Here is a 20087-nt window from a genome sequence, read left to right as displayed (position 1 = left end):
TTAGGCTGTAGGGTGGATGATTGAAAATGTCCCATTTAAATTCTTACAGAAGGTCTGTGGTTTGCCTCATGCAAATGCTGGGTTTTTCACCCTCTTTAAAATATATGAAACCCATTCATTTGCATTCCCTTCACAAATAGTTTTTGGCCCATAAAAGGCACAAAATTCCCTATGAATAGCTGCTGATGAATATTGATTGGTTTGCTGTAAAAACTTAATTACGGCAGGCACTTTGCTTTGCATTTGGCAGTAAACTCAACTGCAGCACACATTTTGCAAAGCTATAGAAAGCGACCAAGGGTTTTTTACGACCATCTAACTACCGCAACTAGATGCTATCTCGACGACCTGCCATGCGTGCCAGTGTGTGAGAGTGCTACCTCCTACTACCAGCATTACAAAGGGGTGAATGGGGGTTATTTTTGCAATGGCCCTCATAAAACTTTGAATTAAATAAATTCAATTAAGATTTTGCATGTGCTATGACTTGGTTACTTTTTAACAGAAGAAACAATAATTTGATAACTTCTACACATAACGTAGCTAAGGTAGGAAGGGTTGATTCAATGCGAATGCTAGGTTTAGCTCTATTTCACCTTCTGCTTAGTGCAGTCTCTAATTTTTATAGTGTCTTTTAGCAACTTTATGTGAATTTTACTTATTAAAGTAAAATTAGGGAATAAGCATTGGTTAAAAGAAACAGAGGCAGATCATATTACATTTGTTTACTATTAAATACAATATTACATGTTTTATTACAAGACATACAAATAATTACATAATCGTACAAAATATACAGAGTTGGAGAATGAGGGTGTCTTAGAGAACAAAGTTTTTGGTAATTGATTGAGGTTTCTTTCTGCTGATAAACGATGCTAGGTGCGTCACAGGAACATCATAGTTTGATGTAACCTATAAAAGAAAAAGAATTTAAATAATCTAAAGAATGAAAGCAACAAGTTTTTATTGTGGGTATTATTACCACTAAATATATATGCACACACACATGCGTGTGCACACGTGTAACAAAAAGGTTGAGCTGGCTATGTATTTTCAGATTGTGTTGTTGATTCTAAACTAAAAATGAAGAATAATGTTGTATAGCTGCTAAACAAAGTGGAAATTTGAAAAAAATTCTTCATTTTTAGCTTAGAATCATACACAGAATCTGAAAATTCAAGGCCAGCCCAACCTTTTTGTTACACCCTGTATATGACATATACAAATTTTTTCCTTTCGATCCAGAAAATCAAACTAAAAATATTCTAAATGTACCAAAAGTGTTGATTTTATCCTAAATTTGTGATATGCGCCTTATGCCAAGGTCTGCCCCACATTCAAAATTAATAGTGCACAATTTAACTTTTTCATATTTATTTTTTGTAATATATGGAAAAATTATTGCTATATTATGTTTTTTATTAAAATTATTTGTTTTATTGTAACAATATTTTAACATGAAATGCTAACAGCTTTTTATATTTTCAAAATTTAAATACTCCCCTCAACTGTCTTTACTTTAGTGTACATTCCTAAAAATTTTGACTCAAGTATTGAATGTAGCACACAAGGTTTAAAAGTTATTATATTGAATATAGATGTCCATTCCATTATATAAGTCGGATTAACTTATATAATGTTACATTATACAAATAAGTTGGAACTTATTTGTATAAGTTCCATTAATACAAATAAGTTTTCAGTTACACGAAATTAACAAATTACACATCCAGAAAGAGCTTTATATAAAAGTGAGCTACCAACACATAACCAATCGTGAACAATTCTTTAGCTGAGGGAAAGTATTTTCCTCCTCTTCTTGAGGTGTCCAATTACAAAGGATAACACTTAAACATATCTCGAGAATGAAGGTGCGTAAACATTGTCTTTCAAGAGAAAACGTGTTAATTTTTGTTTTCTTCTCAATAGAAAAATAAGTTTTAAATATAGTTGGGAGGATATTTTTTATATTCATACTCTGGCTATGCTTCTGCTACCTACAGTCCGAGATACGATATTTATTTATTTGACTAGCCTGGCTGTTTGTTAAGCAACTGACCAGCTGGAGCCAGGGGTGAGAGAGAGCTAAGTGAGCAAGCGGCCGCAATGTGGGCTCTCGGACTAGCAGACTGGAAACAAACTCCTGGGTCCCTGTTGAGCCTGAGGGAAATAGATCCGGTGGGAAACTGAAGTCTGCATTGAGAACATGAGTGGTGGTTTCCTCTGGAGACTCGTCGAGGAATGGGGACACGCCGCTGGAACACAACAATATAGAGCCTGAATTATAAATCACTTAAGACAATCTTTTATTAAAAATATATAAAAACTCTTTAGTCCAAAACTAATCAAAGATTGAACTCCAATAATTAAATTATTTATGTCATAAAATATTTTGCTATTTTCTATGAGTAAAATTTCTTTGGTACAGTGTGCTCTATCACATTTTATTTAACAATTATGTGAACAGTTTTACAGTTTTCTTTTTCCGTAACAGGGCACAGATTACTCAGTAATATTCCAATTTTTTTAATAGTACACCATGACACAATCAAAAACCTTACACAAAATGAGGCATGAGTTTATAGACGCTTCTCAATATTCTCCAGCACGGAGTCACAAGACTCCTGGCTCCATGGACTGTAGAAAAACCCAAACCAAAACCAAGCTGAGCTAGAGACTAGATTATTTGATTCGCTAATCTGAATTTTTACAACAACTTCCGTCTCCTTACATACATAAGGGCCATGAGGATCAGTACCTGTCTGCCTCCTTTGTCCCTTGATTTATATATTAGCACAATCTCGAATATTTCAGTTTCTTTGAATTACTCTTATATCAACAAAATCTCACCAAGTTAAGGGCACAATCTCAACAACAAACTTAAATAAATCGCTTGATGTCATGTGTTTCCTTGGTTCATTATAAACTGAAATCGGAGAGAATGCCACTTCCTTTGTCTTCAAACTACATCACTGAAAGATTAATTCACGATCATGTTTTCTTTGTAAAGCTCATCTGATGTGACAGAGCATGTCATTTCTAATGCTTGAAACAACAATGCTTAAAAAAGTTGTCGAAACCCTCTAGTAACAGTTACTGGCATACTGCTGTAAGCAGTTTGTTAAATGGATAGTGGGAAACATTCATTCAGTATGGGTGCTGCATCAAAAGATCATTATAACCACTAATGGTTTACCTCGTCTGATTCTACTGGATCACTAAGCAATATCTCATGATATGTTTCGTTGTATAAAATTTGATTATTAAATTCACAATGAGTGCCATCAATGTTTGTTCTATGACTGATGCTACCTTATTGTATAAATATATGGCAATTGTTCATGGGGTATTGAATAGAGTCTCAACTTTGAACATGATTGATTGCACCTTTTCAGATTAGGCCTCTTATAAGTATTATGATCTATATCTGTCATTGTCATTGGTTAGAGCCACATCTTACTGTGCCATCGTGTGTTGGCTGCTACAGTTATACTTACTGCATCATGGCGAAATTATATCGACTCAGTCAGGAGTGAGTAGAAACTCACAGACTTGACTCATCAAATTTCAGACACTCACATCTCTATCATTGTGCAGATATTTTATAGTTATTTGGTTTCATTTGGTCTTTCATTAATAGTATAAAAGAAAGATGCCTCTATAACTTTTATTAAGAATTATACCATTTTGATGTAACATATTTGAAACTGTTGAAAATATCCTTAAACATGTAATAAATCTTGTAAAATGTAATGTAATTACCTCACAAGAACATAAATGAGAACTGCACAGCTCCAAACGTCGGTGGACAGGCAGGGGGAGGGTCCTGAGAGCAGTTCTGGAGCAGCAAATTCCAGATCTGGTGTAAGATAAGGCTGGCTGTTAACCGTTCCTGGACTGACCGTGCAGGCCGAGCCAAAGTCAACGATCTTCAGTTGGATCTGATTGTTGTGGCTTTCAATGAATAGGTTGTCGGGCTGTAATAAAAATATTCATTTTATTTCTACAACTTCAAAACAATTTTTGTGTGAACTGTGTGAAAAACTGTACAATTTCAAGTTTTTCAGTTGTTGGTATTATTTGTCCCAATAATACCAACAATTATTTTAAAACTATTCAAATTTCTTTTAAAATTAATAGCTAGTGTAACTAGTGCCAGACCTTGATATCACAGTGGACAATTTGCTGGAGCTGCAAGTAGTCAAGGGCACTCAGAAGTTGAGAGGCTACTCGCCGGACATGAGACTCAGAGACAGAGCTCAGCGAACAAGCGTGGCTCAGCACATCCATCCCTTGCAGCCTAGGGTAAGAACAAATCTTACTGTAGCTACTACTAAGTCCAGTATGTAAGTAGATGTTTTATTATGGCTTATGAATTAAGTAATTACAAACCCCCAGCCTCTAAAAACCCACACACATTATTTTAAATTATAAACATGTTAAAAATGGTTATAGTACTTGCAGAAATCATTTACTTTTGTACAATTCTCTAAAGTATTCTCTAGACTAATGCATTATAACAGCTATTTCATAGCTTCAACTAAATAATTTGCGGTTTCTTGTCTGCTCATATTAATAATAAAATATATTATTGTTTATTTTTTTAAATTTGTTTCTTTTTATTCTAATTAACTATTTACAATTCGACAACAAATGTCATCTGAAATCATTATCATCAAAAATAAGCTAGTTTGGTACTTGATATTATTTACATGCTTGACTTTACCTTAATTGTAAACACAATCTTGCACGTAACTTGCTTACTTTATGGACCTAGTAATCAAATTCACTATCCCGCATGGTCTTTAATAGAAAAAAAGGAGTTAAGAATTCTGTATTACATAATTTTAAATAGCTTCAACTTTGTTATCTTCTCTATCAATATGATTTTGACTATTCAAACCTTGAATGGATCTACTTTCATGTAAACTCCTTCTGATTGTTAAAACCTACAGTAAATCTTACAAATAATAAATGTAAAATCTGAGGAATGTAAGAAAACATATACATTTTTTTAACACTGCTCTAAAATACAATTGGTATAGTATAAAAATATCTAGACAATGCCAGGTTATTGAATGTTGTCTGATCAGGATGCAACTGTTCAGAATTTCCACTTTGAGCTCTCTGTCTCTTCTGCCGTATTTTGCAGGACTTGGCATTACAGTGAATTGATAACTTGTCTGTGTATTATTGTTCTCATTGTCTGTGTTTATATAAAAACATAAAAATATTTAAGGCAAAAATGCTCCATGTTGTGTTATTTTACAAATATACTTGACAAATTATAATCTCTGATAAGATCCATACCATCTGATCAGACAAGATACTTACAGCTCCATTACTATAGTGTCCACCCCTGGTGAAGGAGCGTTCTCGAACATTGCAAGGCCCCGCAGTATCCCACAGTGACTGAGAGCCGTGAGGAAGTTGTACTCGGCTCGCGTCACCCGCTGTGGTATCCTGCGTCTGTCCACCACCTTGAGTGCCACAGCTTGGCCTGTGCCTCTGTCCTGGGCCTGTTTCACCACAGCTGTCCTCCCTCCTCCTGCCAAGAGAGACATAGAGATAAGTAATCTACAAAAAATATGAATATACCCAAATATATGCAAGAACACAGTTAAATTAATATCCATGCGAAAAAATAAACTGAAATTCCTCTAATACTCCAATACATAATTTTACAATTTAAGAAAGTAAACAAATGTTAGTTTACAGAGGCATCTCACTTCTCAGCATCCCATATAAAGTTTTATCCAAAATTGTTTTAAACCGACTTGAACATTATACAAATGAAATAATCAGAGAAGAACAGGCAGGGTTCATAAAGGGCAGATCAACCACAAATCAGATTTTCATTTTCAAAGAAATATTAGCTAAATACTGGGAATATAATAAAGAATTTTTTGCCATATTTATTGACTTTCAAAAAGCATACAATAGCATAATCAGAAAGGAGTTGTGGACACAACTAGATAAATTTGGCATCCCGAGAAAATTAATAAACTTAGTTAAGATGAGTGTTACAGAGTCAAGAGGCTCAGTAAGAATTAATGGTCGGGACTGTGTACCTTTTGGGATAAACTCAGGAGTCAGGCAAGGAGATGGTCTTTCTCCAATCTTATTTAATATTGCCATAGAAGAAGCACTTCAGAGTGTAGCAGAGAGGGATTTAGGGGTGGAAGTTGGAGCTAAACTAAACATCCTAGCTTTTGCAGATGATGTTGTCATATTTGCAGAAAATGTAGATGATTTGAGGTCACTAACTAGACTATTTATGAGTGAGGCAGAGAAAGTGGGGTTGAAGACGAATGATGCAAAAACTAAATATATGCACTTTAGAAAGAATCAAAATCAAAGAGGAGGACCCCTACAAATTGATGGGCATGTTTTCGAACAAGTGGAGAACTTGAAGTACCTTGGGGTCACAATATCAAATAAAAACACAGATGAACCAGAGATACAAAATAGGATCAACTCAGCAAATAGATGTGTATATGCATGCAATAGGATACTTTCAACCAAATCTCTCTCTCACAAAACTAAAACTAGAATATACAAAACAATTATATGTCCAGTGCTTTTGTACGGATCCGAAACGTGGAAGCTGAATAAGAAGGATGAGAAAAAGCTTCTAGATTCGAGAATAGAATTCTACGTAAAATTTATGGGCCATCATATGAACAAGGGGTATGGAGAAGAAAACATAATAGAGAAATCAGGGAGCTCTACAATGGTACGGATGTAATAGGAGAAATAAAGTGCAGAAGACTCCGTTGGGCAGGCCATGTTTTGAGAAGAGAAGAGGAATGCAAACTGAAGAGGGTAATGTATGGTAACCCAGAAGGAAGACGGCTGTATCATAGACTTAGACTTAAATTTTAATCAACATATTAACCATATAGAAAAACAAATTAAAAAAGCTTTGAAACCGTTATATGTATGTAAAGAAGAAAACTTCAAAAAGTCAGTATTTTCAGCATTTGTCATGTCTTTTCTAAATTATGCAATAACCATTTGGGGTAACAAAAATATTTCAAACCTTTCTAACATTCAAAAACATATTATGACTAGATTCAAGATAAAAAATATTATATCTTTAGATTCTTTATATAAATATAACAGGATAAAATTAGCCCGTAAAAATAAAATAGATGTAAGTAGTTTAAGTAACATAGAATTAGATATTTTTAATAAAAATTTAAGCGATACCAAACTTAAGGCATATTTTAACTACGAATATATACCAACTAAAAGTTATTACAATCTGTAATTATCTTGTTTCAAAATTATCTTATTTCAAAATTATCTTGTTTCAAAATTCTTTAGGTTCAATTGGGATCACTTGGCCATTACTTTAAAACAGATTTGATTGTAGGAAGTATGGCCGAGTTTTTCTCATTGTATCTCCCTTATATTACTCCTGATTACATCATATTCAAGCAATTTATCAGAGACAACGACAACATAACAAACCGCATTGGTAACCGCACTCTGAAAATCCATATTGATAATTATATCGTTCTTTGAACCAGAAATATTTGTCAAACTCTTTGTTGTATCAATGACATAAATAGGTCTATTCGCTAAAAATTCTTTAGGATTGTAATACATTTCCTTATTATTACAGTAAACTTTCTTAAAATCTTGATACATCTGATACATGATTCTGAAAAGACCTCCGGAAATGTTTAAATTTTGTCACCCGTGGGAGACCAAAAGTGAGATGGTGGAACCAGGTGAAGGCTGATATGGAGAAGATGGGCGCTTCAGAGGAAGATGCAGAGGACCGTTCAAGATGGAGGAGCTTTGTTGGTGCGGCTGAATATCACCTCTGATATAAATGGCCCTGGGAGTAAGTAGTAAGAGAGTAAACAAATGTTAGTCTCTTTATAGCATGCAGTCTTTCCATTTTTTTTAGTTTTGTTACAAAACTATGGATACAAAAACTAAATAAAACTGCAAGTTTTCGGATTTTTTCGGACTGATGATAAAAACTTGCAGTCCACGTAGCTCCTGAACCATTAGAGATATAGAAAAACTCTAAAATGCAAAAATGTCTTATTTTGTAGTGTAGAATATAAAAACAACATAAAATACAGGGTGTTCCATAAAATATTTTAAAGTTGGCCGCCATATTGGCAAAAATTATGAAAACTTCCAGTCCACGTAGCTCCTGAACCATTAGAGATATTGAAAAACTCTCAAAAGCAAAAATGTATTATTTTGTTGAGTAGAATCTAAAAACAACATAAAATACAGGGTGTTCCATAAGAGATTTTAAAGTTGACCGCCATATTGGAAAATGGCGGCCATCTTCAAAAAATTTGAAAGTGTATCCCTGAGTGAAACTTAAAATTGAGCAAGTTCCAAATTTAAAGTGTGGTGCTAAGTCGTGTAATTAAAAAGTTAGCTATTGGATCACTTTAAAAAACTCACCCTGTATATATATATACTGTATATATATATATATATATATATATATATATATATATATATATATATATATACTGGGGGTGGTTTTATGTCTATAGGTCATGTTTAGTGAAGTTATATAGAGATTTTCTGTAATTGCTACCACGAGAATAATTACAGTAGGCCAATTTTGAATACAAATTCTACCTAATATACAATAAATATACATACATTTTACATGTACATACATATACATTTTAGATACGAATGTTTAAATTATTTCCTTTTTGATTTGTAACAGATCTCACTTTTCAATAATGAATTTTTAAATCTATTAGCTAATTGCTTTGTGCTTTAGTAACATGTTTGAAATATATCATTAATTTTACTGTTCTATTTAATTCCATTTATTTTTATACTTTTCAGTAATTTACTGTTCTTGTTACATTCTGAATGATAAAAAAAAAAATAATTTCTTGTGCCTTTAAGTTTGTAGATATTTAGTGTAATTTCTTAACCCACTACTGGCGAAAAACACGTGCTTCACGTCCAACCGTTCAGTGGATCAAACGCCAAAAGACGTGAGCTAAGTATCCTCTGTTTGCTGTTTAGCAATTACTGTTTATTTTGTGCTTTTTCCACTAGAATATTCTCGGATACTCTCAGTTACATTTGATACTGTATAGTTGTAGCAGTATTAGCCTACAAATAATATCAGCTGGAATGGTATCAGCTGTTACTAATATGATCTTCACTATCAGTTTCAGTTTTGTATATGATAAATGGCGGTTGGCCGTGTTTGTGTTTACAATGGGCAATAACCTGTGTTTTTCAGAACTTGACAGATTGATATTATAAAGTTGCAGTGACAAAGAATATGGTAACAATGATTTGTTTCACAATGAATTAGTTTAAGTTTGTCTCCAAATATTAGTAGTGTACAATACCAAGCCGTGTGAAGCCTTCGATGAACAAGCTGAATCTTATTCTAGTTTTATTTTATTTATTTAGTTCAGTATTTATGTAAATAACTAAATGCATATACTATTACATAAAAATATATAATGTGTTAAAGTAGTGCATTTAAAATTACCGTAAGTAAACTGTGTACACGACGTGGCAGGGCGGCCGACTGCCTACCACTATAAACAACTAAGGCCACCGGGTGTCACGCTATAAGGTTTTTCGTCGCCCGTAATGGGTTAACTTGTAATACTATTACAAATATTATCATTATTTTATAGTTTATGATAAATATATAAATTGATAGTAACATTAAAATTTTGTATGTTTTAAAAATCCAATATCTTTTTTGAAATGATAAAAAAACTGCATTTATTCCACGGCAGTCTTAGCTGTTAGTAAGAACTCTGACAGGCTGATTAGAGAAAACGTTGGTGTACCCTCTCCTAATATCTGAGGTACACAACTAAGAAAAGTGCTTACCGATTATATGTAACTCCTGATATCTCCGCTGGAACTGCTCCTGCTGCCAAGGGGTGTCGTGGGGAATAGTGATAGTGGAAGTACGGCTACTTCCGTCCAGACGGAAGCTGTATGTGTGGCCGGGAGCGAGGTCAGGGACTAGATGGCCACTCGGACTCCGTAGCGTCTCAACCTTCTGCCATACCCCCGTCTCATGGTCACAGCACTCCACGCTCTCAGCACCGCTCATAGACACTAGCACACTCTGCTGGCTGACCACGCGCACTAAGTCACTCTCACTCTCCGTCAGTGCGTTCTGAATACATTGTCTATCACAGAGTTGAACGGGAACGGGCATGCACCTTACTGGTTACTGACTAGGCTGTACGAACATTCACAAGCCAAATTACTACGATGCCAGAACAACGTTCTCGTGCACGCACAATGAAGCTTACCATGCTCTGGTTCTCAATTTTAGATTGGTATTTGCAAAGGTACTTTCCCTCCAAATTATTTAAAGGATAAAAAAATTTACATAATTAATAAAAAAATGTTTAAATAATATTCCAAATAAAATTTACTATTCAAAACTTGTATCTATGTATGCAAATCAAAATAAATCTGTAGTACAGATTCTTCAGAATTAATAATGTAATTTACCAAAAATCATGAATAACAATATTTCAACTACACTTTGACAGGTTGATGCATTATAACAAAGATTTAAAACTTAAATGAACTAAATGAGCAAATAGAAAACTGAATTAATCACATGCAATTAAATAAAGCTACAGAATGAAATAAGATAAGAGATGAAACATTTATTTATGGCAATTAATGTTACATAAGAACTGATTTCAAACAGTTGCAAAGCAAGAAATGTAATTAGTGTGTGTGATGTATCAAAACTAATCATTCTATTACTTACTTTATTTACTTTTCCTCACACATTGCCTATATCAGTTGTATATTTGTAAATAAGACTAAGATTCTATCAAAAACTTTTCCTTCAAAATAAAACTGCCTATTATGTATTATCTGATTGAATTACCTTATTTCTCTTTCTTAAGAGATGACTGTAATTAAACGTCCTTGTGTTTAACTTCATAAAAACAATTAAACTTTAATTTTATGCCTTTATTTATGGTTGTAAATTATGTGAGATCTCATTTTTAAAATATGATACATATTCAAACGCTATTCAGTTTTTCTTGTAAAGTAAATTATTTGTAATAACCAAAAATTAAATAAAAAGTTTCAGATATTTTTCTAATTACCAACAAAAATATCTTTAAAAAAACACTTAAAAAGAGTTTAGATTTATATTAATAATATCTTTAAATGAAACATAACGCACAAATCTACAACAAAAAATAAATTTGTAGAAGTGTTTGAAGTTTAACACCGTACAATGTTCAAGCTCTCATTCAAGGTTCTTATGAGGCTAAAACCAAGATGGCCACTAATAGAGCTGGCTCCTAAATAGCTTAAATCGAACACTGATTTAAAAATTCCAAAATATTCCCAGGCTACACCTAACAATAACATCACTTTTCAAGGACAAGATGTTAACTATTATGTTAAATTTGAAAAGTTTTTCTAGCACATTCAGCAGAAATGTATATTAAATGTGCGATTAAAATCTCAAGTATGATCTCCATAGTTTAGAAGATTAAGTTATTACAATAAGATTCCAACTTTACTATTATTTTTTTAGAGCATATTATAATAATTACAAATATGTATATGTTTGGAGCAAGCATTGAATATATCAGTTTAATTATTAATGACAATCTTCACATATTACAAAAATTTCCAAATATATGTTTTGATAATAAACGTATAGTGTTATTATTTATTTTTAACTGGAGTAGCTCCATCTAGAAATTTTATTATGAGATATTTAAGAAACACATAGAGTATATGGGTGCAAATCGTTACAAATGATAAAATAAATCTAATTAACTTTTTTGTACATTGTTATTATTTAGAATACGTTAACAAATGTAAATGTCACCGTTTTAATTATATAAACTGTTTTAACAATATACATGACATTTGAATACAGCCTGCATACCAGTTTTGTTGGAAATGGTTGAGAACTAATTGTATGGAAGATTGTTGGGAAGTTACTTAGTTCTGATTCATGCTGATAACTGGACATCTCCAAATTAAACCACACTGTAATCAATGTCATTACATAGTTATGAATGCCTTTAACTATGTTTATAGTGATTATATAGTAATATGTATTTAAACTGAACCAAGTTCCCAATGCCAAAAGTAAATAGTGGATGTTAACTTCTTTTAAATAGAAACAAAATGAATTTGGTGATTATGATACATGTCAAGTTTGTGTTCCCCCCCCCCCCTTGACGAGTGTAAATGTATTTTAGATCTCTATATAGGTTTAACATTGCATCCTTGACATTCTGCACCTTTAACTATAGGTAACTTGATTCTTTTTACCACTCAACTATAGCAAGATCTGTACCTTATTATTTAACTATTTTGATTAGAACATAATTCAATGGATTTTTGAGTTTACTTCGTTTATGTATTGATGTAGGAGCCTTAATAGACGTGTGCCTTATTTTCACATTACTCCAGAGACTTATGTTCATAATTTCCTCAAAACTAAAAACAAAAATCGAGTCAACGAATAAAGTTGAATAATTAGGCATAAAGAATTGAACAGAAAGTTAAGCTAGAAGAATAAGAAAAACTTTTGATTATTTAACTCCCTTCGTGCCAATTTCAAGGTACCGTAACCAACATTTTTAAGAATATGCACAAATATGAAGTGACAAACAGCTGTTTTACAAAAATTGATATTCAATGCCAACGGTTTCTTAAGTGTTTTGAAGAAATTACACATATTTTATATCAATTCATTTGAATTAAATTAAAAAAGTAATTGTTATGTTAAATGTGTTATATACTACTATACTACTAATTTGATAACATTTGCTAAATATTTTGAAAATAGGGTACACTTGGTTTTACAGAGTGTGGGATTTTTTTAATACTTTTGTACTTTAAGTTAAGATATTGGGTTTTTGTTCTTTATTTCTCTTATGTTATGTTAATGTACATATTTTTTTAAGAAAAAAGAATGTACAATGAGTGAACAAATAACAAAATTTTGATTGGTTATCATAATCACTGTGCGAAGATAGCTAAAAATGGCACAGTATTTTTGATAACATCTCTAAAAATACCCTATGAACTTTTTACTGGAATTCCAAAAATGTCTGGTACTGTAAGGGTTAACTTTATATTTTATAATACAAGCAAAGTATTAAACTTGTTTAAAAATAATAACATAGTTTCAGCTACTTTTAACATGAAATACTTTTGAAAATGTAAGCGAAAACAAAAATATTAGTTCTAAATATAGCAAAAGTATGCACTTTTTATATTATAACTATAACATTTTCCTAGATTTATTATTTATAGGGAGGGGTTGGGGAAGAAAGGGGCTAATCTGTAATTCCATGTCATCACTTGCCTAGTACCAAAACTGTATCCCTAAATTTGTTTAGGGTCATCTAAATTGTTGTCATTATTGTCATCTCTTATTATTTACCAGTAAGTATGTAAGACACATTCAGTTGAGTAACTGTGTCAAAGTGTCCTAATAAATGTAATGTTAATCATGGTGGTTGATTCTCATAATAATGTGTTTTATGATTTTGTGTCCTAAGTTCTTAAAATAACTAGCCAGTGAATGTTTTATCTGCCTTAAAATAACTTAAAAATGTAATTTAAACTGTGGGGGTTTTATAAAAAATTCAAAATTTAATTGGCCACCAAATTTCATAGAGTAACATTAGATACCTCTTGTTTGTACCAGCATTCTTCTTTTTATAATACCTCCTGCTAGGGGTTCCTATTTGAAAATTTGTACTTGTCCCCAAAATTCCCCATTTTGGAGAGGGAGAGACTCAAAAAATTTCTTACGTCAAAAAATTCCTCAGTTAGTCATATAAACAACCCCTAAAGTAAATCACTCCATCTCTATTCATAAAAAAGTTAATAAGAGGGAAGTGGGACTTTAAGACATCCGGTATATTCAGTGCAGAAAGTACTGAATAATTACTTGTCAGTGCTAATCCATTCAACCAAACTACCTGTGATATCTATGAGAACAAGTGTACGTACATCAGTGTGTGTTAGATGCAGATTATGAAGTATGGTAATTTAGAACTGAACTAAATGTTAAAAGATTATATGATGTACAATCTCTAATAACAAAGTCCAATATCGTAATACTAACATAATATACTTTTCCTTCCCATGTGGCATAATACCAGATTGTGATGGGCAAATCCAGAATTTCTGACTCTCGCATGTGGTTTTGAATCTTACAAAAAATATATTCTTGAATTGCAATAGCTTTTTAACCCGGGATTACTCGCGCCCGTAAAACTCCCGCGATCGCTCGCGCCGTTAGGGCGCTCCTAACATTTGACATTCTTCTACAAATTGATGTATATGTTGTATATACACATAGTATAGGAAATAAATAAATTGTTAACACATCTCAAATCACACATTAACATGTTTTATTTTAATTTTTAACTTATTTGTTTATAAAAAATGCATTTATGAACAAAAATTTCCAAACTTTTACTTTTTCCAAATCACCTTATTTTAAACAATATAGAATATAAAAATTTAGTATAATATAGAAATAATGTAGAATTCATAATTGTTAACACATCTCAAATCACACATTAACATGTTTTATTTTAATTTTTAACTTATTTGTTTATAAAAAATGCATTTATGAACAAAAATTTCCAAACTTTTACTTTTTCCAAATCACCTTATTTTAAACAATATAGAATATAACAATTTAGTATAATATAGAAATAATGTAGAATTAATAATTGTTAACACATCTCAAATCACACATTAACATGTTTTATTTTAATTTTTAACTTATTTGTTTATAAAAAATGCATTTATGAACAAAAATTTCCAAACTTTTACTTTTTCCAAATCACCTTATTTTAAACAATATAGAATATAAAAATTGAACATATTGAGCCATATTGAACAAAACACATCCACGCGTCAGAAACACAATCACCACACGGACAGTTCCGCGATCACTCGCGCCGTTAGATCTGGGCTAACACTAGCGGAGCACGCTCCTTCCCCCCTCCACTGCTACCATCCCCAACACACTAAAATTCCCCAACTACTGTGGTGGTTGGTTAGGCTACTAACGAAACCATTATTCAACGCTCAGTCACATATATTCATAATTAAAAAAAAATTTCTTCAGAGGAACTAAAAATGTTAGATTCAATCTAATAGCGCGAGTAATCCCGGGTTAACACCTAAGTATGATTTAAACAAAATTGCCACCAATCCAATTTATATCATTCTTCTTTACCTTTGCAGACTTATCTGATAATATAAAAATTAATCCAAAAACACCACTCTATTGTATAGGGATTTACAGAGAAGTTAAGAGAAATAGCTGTAATTTAAAGAACAAAATCATGCTAATTTAATTTGATATATTATAATAAAGTAATCTGATAAAATATAATATGAGCTTCCAGAATATAAGCTTTAAATATGCAAAAGATATGGGCATTAATGAATCCTTATATTTGAAAAATGTCAAAGCAACCTTAGCTATGATAAAAAAATGAAGTGAAAAAAAAAATTAGTTACTGATATCTGCACATAAACACAGCAGATGCATGAAATTTCACAAACATAAACATAGAAAACATAAAGTATAAGCGAAATATTAGTTACAAAAGCATGACAATTTGTAGATTAGGTTATCCATCTATGGTTCTTCATAAAAAAATATAGCTGCATGGTTAGGATGGTGTAGCCTAATTTATGCCAATACTGTGACATTGTTAATGCTTATTGTGGAACAACAATAAACATTCTTGATTCAAGATGCAATTTGCATACTACCAATCAGTGGAATCCCGGAATTGCACAAAAATTAATATAGAAAGTACTGACTCCAAGCAATATATTATTTACAAAATGATAGTTTGATAATTAGTTTATTTATTAAAGGGTTTTCTAATACAAAATACGATAAAAACATGTTTTCGCCATTGGTAATTTGCGTAATGATCAACATAAATATCGAAAATAGTTATTGCAAGCAAAATAGTATTTACAAAAATATGATAATTTTTTAACTAGATTATGTATCTACCTATAGCTTTAAAAATGAAAAGTACCTATGGCAAAAACACGCTTTAACAAATTGGTAGTTTGTGTATTGCTGATCACCAATAATTAATGATGAAGCTAGTGGTGGGAATAAGTGAATTAAAATAACTGGTTGGTTCGGTTATTTTAATTTAACTGATTAGTCAGTTATTTTTCTACAACCAGTTAAATTAATAGTCTTAAGGCTAATAATTTTAGCTGACTGAACAGACTTAGTCTGGGTTTGAATTAGCCGTAGATTCCAATAAGTTATTTAAAAGTAGTCTAAAGACTAATTTTTCAATTTTAGTTGGTTGTATAGATTTAGTCTCCAATTAAATTGGTGAAAATTATAATCAGTTATTTATGTTACACTGTATTACACTCAACTAACATAATTATATTATATAAAAAAAAACAAGCATTGATTATATGAAGTAGTGATATACAACTAAAATTAATTAAACAAATTGACTACTTAATTCAGTTTTCAAATAAAATTAAAACCTCTCAACACAGTTTAATGCCCATCTAGCAATCTTCCCTCAAAACAAATAATTGATGTTGTCGCTATTCTCTCACTATATCCCTTTGTCCATGTTCAAAACTTGTGATCATTTGATACGTTGATATGATCACCTTATTCCTAACGCCCTGACATAGCTCATTGTGTAATTGACAATGAATTTATTTAACCTTATGGAACTTAATTTTTTTATATAGAAACCATTAGTGGTTTTATATTTATAACTTACAACCATTTTTGTTTACTTCTAACATTGTCTTATTTTTCAAATGATTAAAAAGTGACAAAACTATAATAAATTTAGTTGAAACTGTAACTACTAAATTTTAATTTATTTGTAATTTATAATAAAAATTCTCTTGTTGATTTTCAAGCAGAGATAACCCATAACATGTATCACAATATGACAGTTTTGTATGGCCTAAAAATGAATAATTGTAAATTTTAATGTAACTAAAAATATAAACTCGTATTTATTTAAATACAATGTCACAATAAACCCTGAATCAACAAAACAAATGTATAGTTACTAAATGAAAAGGGCAGAGTAATTCCACTAATTAATGGGATTAGTTTGATTTGATTGAGGTTAAAACTACAAAACAGACTATGCCAGTAAATCTGGGTTGAAATAGAAAAATTAGTCAGTTATTCATTTGACCAAGAACAAGCTAACGAAAGAAGTAACTGATTTGATTAGTCGGTTATAAAAACCTTTATTATCCCATCACTACATGCAGCGTATCTCCGCAGATTCAAATGTTGAAGATTCAGTTTCAACATATGACTAATACCAGTAATAAATAGCAAAACTAAGCTCAATATAATTTTTTGTATCTTGTTTGTTATTTATGTACGTTTTATCAGACATTATGTTATGGTAACTCGACTGGAGCTAAAAATGTTTTTGTGTGGCAAAGGAGGGTAGTTAGAGTTATTGCTGGTGTTAGTAATAGAGATCCTGTAAAAATTAATTCATTAATTTTAGTATTTTAACTTTACCTTGTACATTAATTCTGTATATTTTATTGTATGTCAAAGACCATTTTAACAAATTAACTTTAAGATCTCATATACATAACCATAATACAAGAAACAATGAAAAACTAGATTTGAACTATGTTAGACTAGAGAAATCTAAAACTAGCCTAATTCATATAGGTATAAGACCTTTTAATTACCAGTACCACACAGAAAATATGCCCTATAAGAGATATAAGACAACTGTAGAAAAGTTTTTAAAACATCAAGCATTCTTACTACTCAGTTAAGGAGTTTGAAGAAGATAATTTAGACAATCTAGTATGATTTGTAAGTAGGCCTAATCTATGCTAGCATAACATTTTTACTATGTTTAATTTGAGTAAAAATTGACTCAGTATACTTTGTTTAATGACATTAAAGATTATGATTCTGACATTATATTCAAACATGACGACCTATTAACAGCTCACAGGTAGTAGATTCCATGATCTAAACAATGACAGAGTTATAGTTCTACTTCCGTAACTATATATATATATATATATATATATATATATATATATATATATATATACATATACACACACACAAAATGATGTCACAAGATAGGGGTTGCAATTTTAAAATTTAAGTTAACCCCTTCTACCCCCATTTGTAATAGATATAAATTGTGTTTATAATAATGAATGTGAAAAGTAAAATTTGTGTGTGAATTATAATAACACAGACAATTTTAACACTATTACTTACAATGTAACACATTTTGTTTTACACAATACTATAACACCATTTAAAGGACTTAGCCATACAGTGTTATTATGTAGAATTGTCATTACATACCAATGTAATTATAACATTATTTATAAATATTCATTATAACCATTTTGACAGTGGAGGAAAGAGACGAACAACCCACTGTAAAAATATTATTCTTTAAATCTAATAGTAATCAGTTTCACTTTCAGGTATTTTAATACTTAATAAGTAATGCACCGAACCATTTTCCTAAAACATGTATTATACTCGTCATGTTTGTTATCATAAAACAACAGAAAAATCACAAAACCATTTCAGACCAAACTTTTGTGGACTTTTTTGCAGACAGATATAAACAAACATTGCAGGCCAGCACGGTATTTCACAAATAAAACATGAACTGCTGATGTAAAGTTGTTGTTTATGAAATCCAAGCAAACTGAATGTGCATGTAATCTATCAAGATATACCTCGTAATAGTACAAACAAAAAATAGTCCTGGTAGAACAGCTCCTACAAAGCAGGATTTTCAAGATGTAAAAAGACCAGCAGTAAGAAATAATAATAATAATACATTTTTTATCATTTCCAAAAATAAGGCATACTTCTCCTTTAAATTTGTCTCATGTTTAGAAAATTCCAACGTTGAAAAATTCCTGTACATATAATAAAGTGCTTGATCCAGTGGTGTTAAATGACTACAAAAGTACATTCAAGATTCACTGATGCAGAAAAAACATTGCCTTGTGCACGACTGAGAATGTTTTATGATAATTTCTGGCTTGTCTCATTATTTTTACAATTGTTGGGAATAATTGATCTAACTCTTATCAAACACAAGTCTTGAAAATTGGATTAATGAATAGTGGATGCTTAAAAGAGATTACTAATTATTAAATACTAAATTGAATGACATTGTGTAACTGTTTACTGAAACACATTCACCAAGATAAAATGGACAGATCAATACTTGACCTTCTTGTAGTACAGGTAGTGCACACACCGAACTTCCCAAAATCCCAACACGAGGCACCAGTAGTACACACTTTCCTTATGCGCATATTTTAAAATTAAGTCGTAGTTTTGTGAAGTGCATTAGGTGACTTTGTCGTCACTGTATAAGTAATACGTATACAACGTGTTCCACTGATGGCATGTCGAAGCTTTAAGGTAGACATAGAGTATTAAAGCAGTTAAATAAAACAAAACTCTTTCTCAATTCAAAAATGTCAAGTGTACTTAATACTCATAAATTCTAAATTCAAAGTTTTTTCGTAAAATAATGAAAAATGTTTAAGTAGTCTAAACATATTGTAGATGAAAGGATAGTAGGATTTCAGACATGTACCAATGTTATATGTTACTAAAAGATGTTATACTCTTTTGTAACATATAACAATGGCACATGTCTGACATTCGACTATCCTTTCAAATCATCCATCGTCCTTAGCAAATTTAAAACAAAGGACACTTAGATACTATTACATTCTTTACAGTACGTAGAAACATGTTTTCCGCTTTGCACTCCTTGGTATGTGAGGAAAATATTCAAAAATTTGTTCATATACATCATAACCCATTTTAAAACACGTTGCTAATTACAAAAAACTACCACTGTAGTTTTGTATATTGGAGGTAATTGGTACATAAGACGTTTTGAGGTCTGCCATTGGTGGCACATATAAGGGTGAATGTGAAAATCAATTTGGATTATCTAGTGCACTTTAAATCGGTAAGATCATAGGTAAAAAACAAATATTTAAGTACCAAACTGTTCTAT

General features: G+C 31.2%; 1 protein-coding gene across 9 annotated transcripts in view; it reads right to left on the bottom strand.

Moving 5' to 3' along the window:
• Window positions 1–710: 710 nt before the first annotated feature.
• LOC124364121 (triple functional domain protein) overlaps window positions 711–20087 on the bottom strand; it is a 717390-nt gene continuing 698013 nt past the window's right edge. For 6 of the 9 annotated variants that reach the window (XM_046819384.1, XM_046819330.1, XM_046819366.1 and 3 more), the window contains 6 exons: window positions 9862–10156; window positions 5335–5548; window positions 4162–4300; window positions 3763–3977; window positions 2060–2255; window positions 711–912 (listed from right to left, as the gene is read on the bottom strand). In XM_046819384.1, coding sequence (XP_046675340.1) covers window positions 820–912; window positions 2060–2255; window positions 3763–3977; window positions 4162–4300; window positions 5335–5548; window positions 9862–10156 — 1152 coding nt within the window. In that variant the 3' untranslated portion in view covers window positions 711–819. Of the gene's footprint in view, window positions 913–2059; window positions 2256–3762; window positions 3978–4161; window positions 4301–5334; window positions 5549–9861; window positions 10224–20087 lie in introns of those variants that run through there. The other 3 variants (XM_046819348.1, XM_046819393.1, XM_046819400.1) reach the window with 3 other exon arrangements.

This window comes from Homalodisca vitripennis, chromosome 1, assembly GCF_021130785.1.
Source record: "Homalodisca vitripennis isolate AUS2020 chromosome 1, UT_GWSS_2.1, whole genome shotgun sequence".
NCBI classification, from domain to species: Eukaryota; Metazoa; Arthropoda; class Insecta; order Hemiptera; family Cicadellidae; genus Homalodisca; species Homalodisca vitripennis.
The sequence above is the reverse complement of the archived record's forward strand: the minus strand, read 5'-3'. Positions and strand labels throughout refer to the sequence as shown.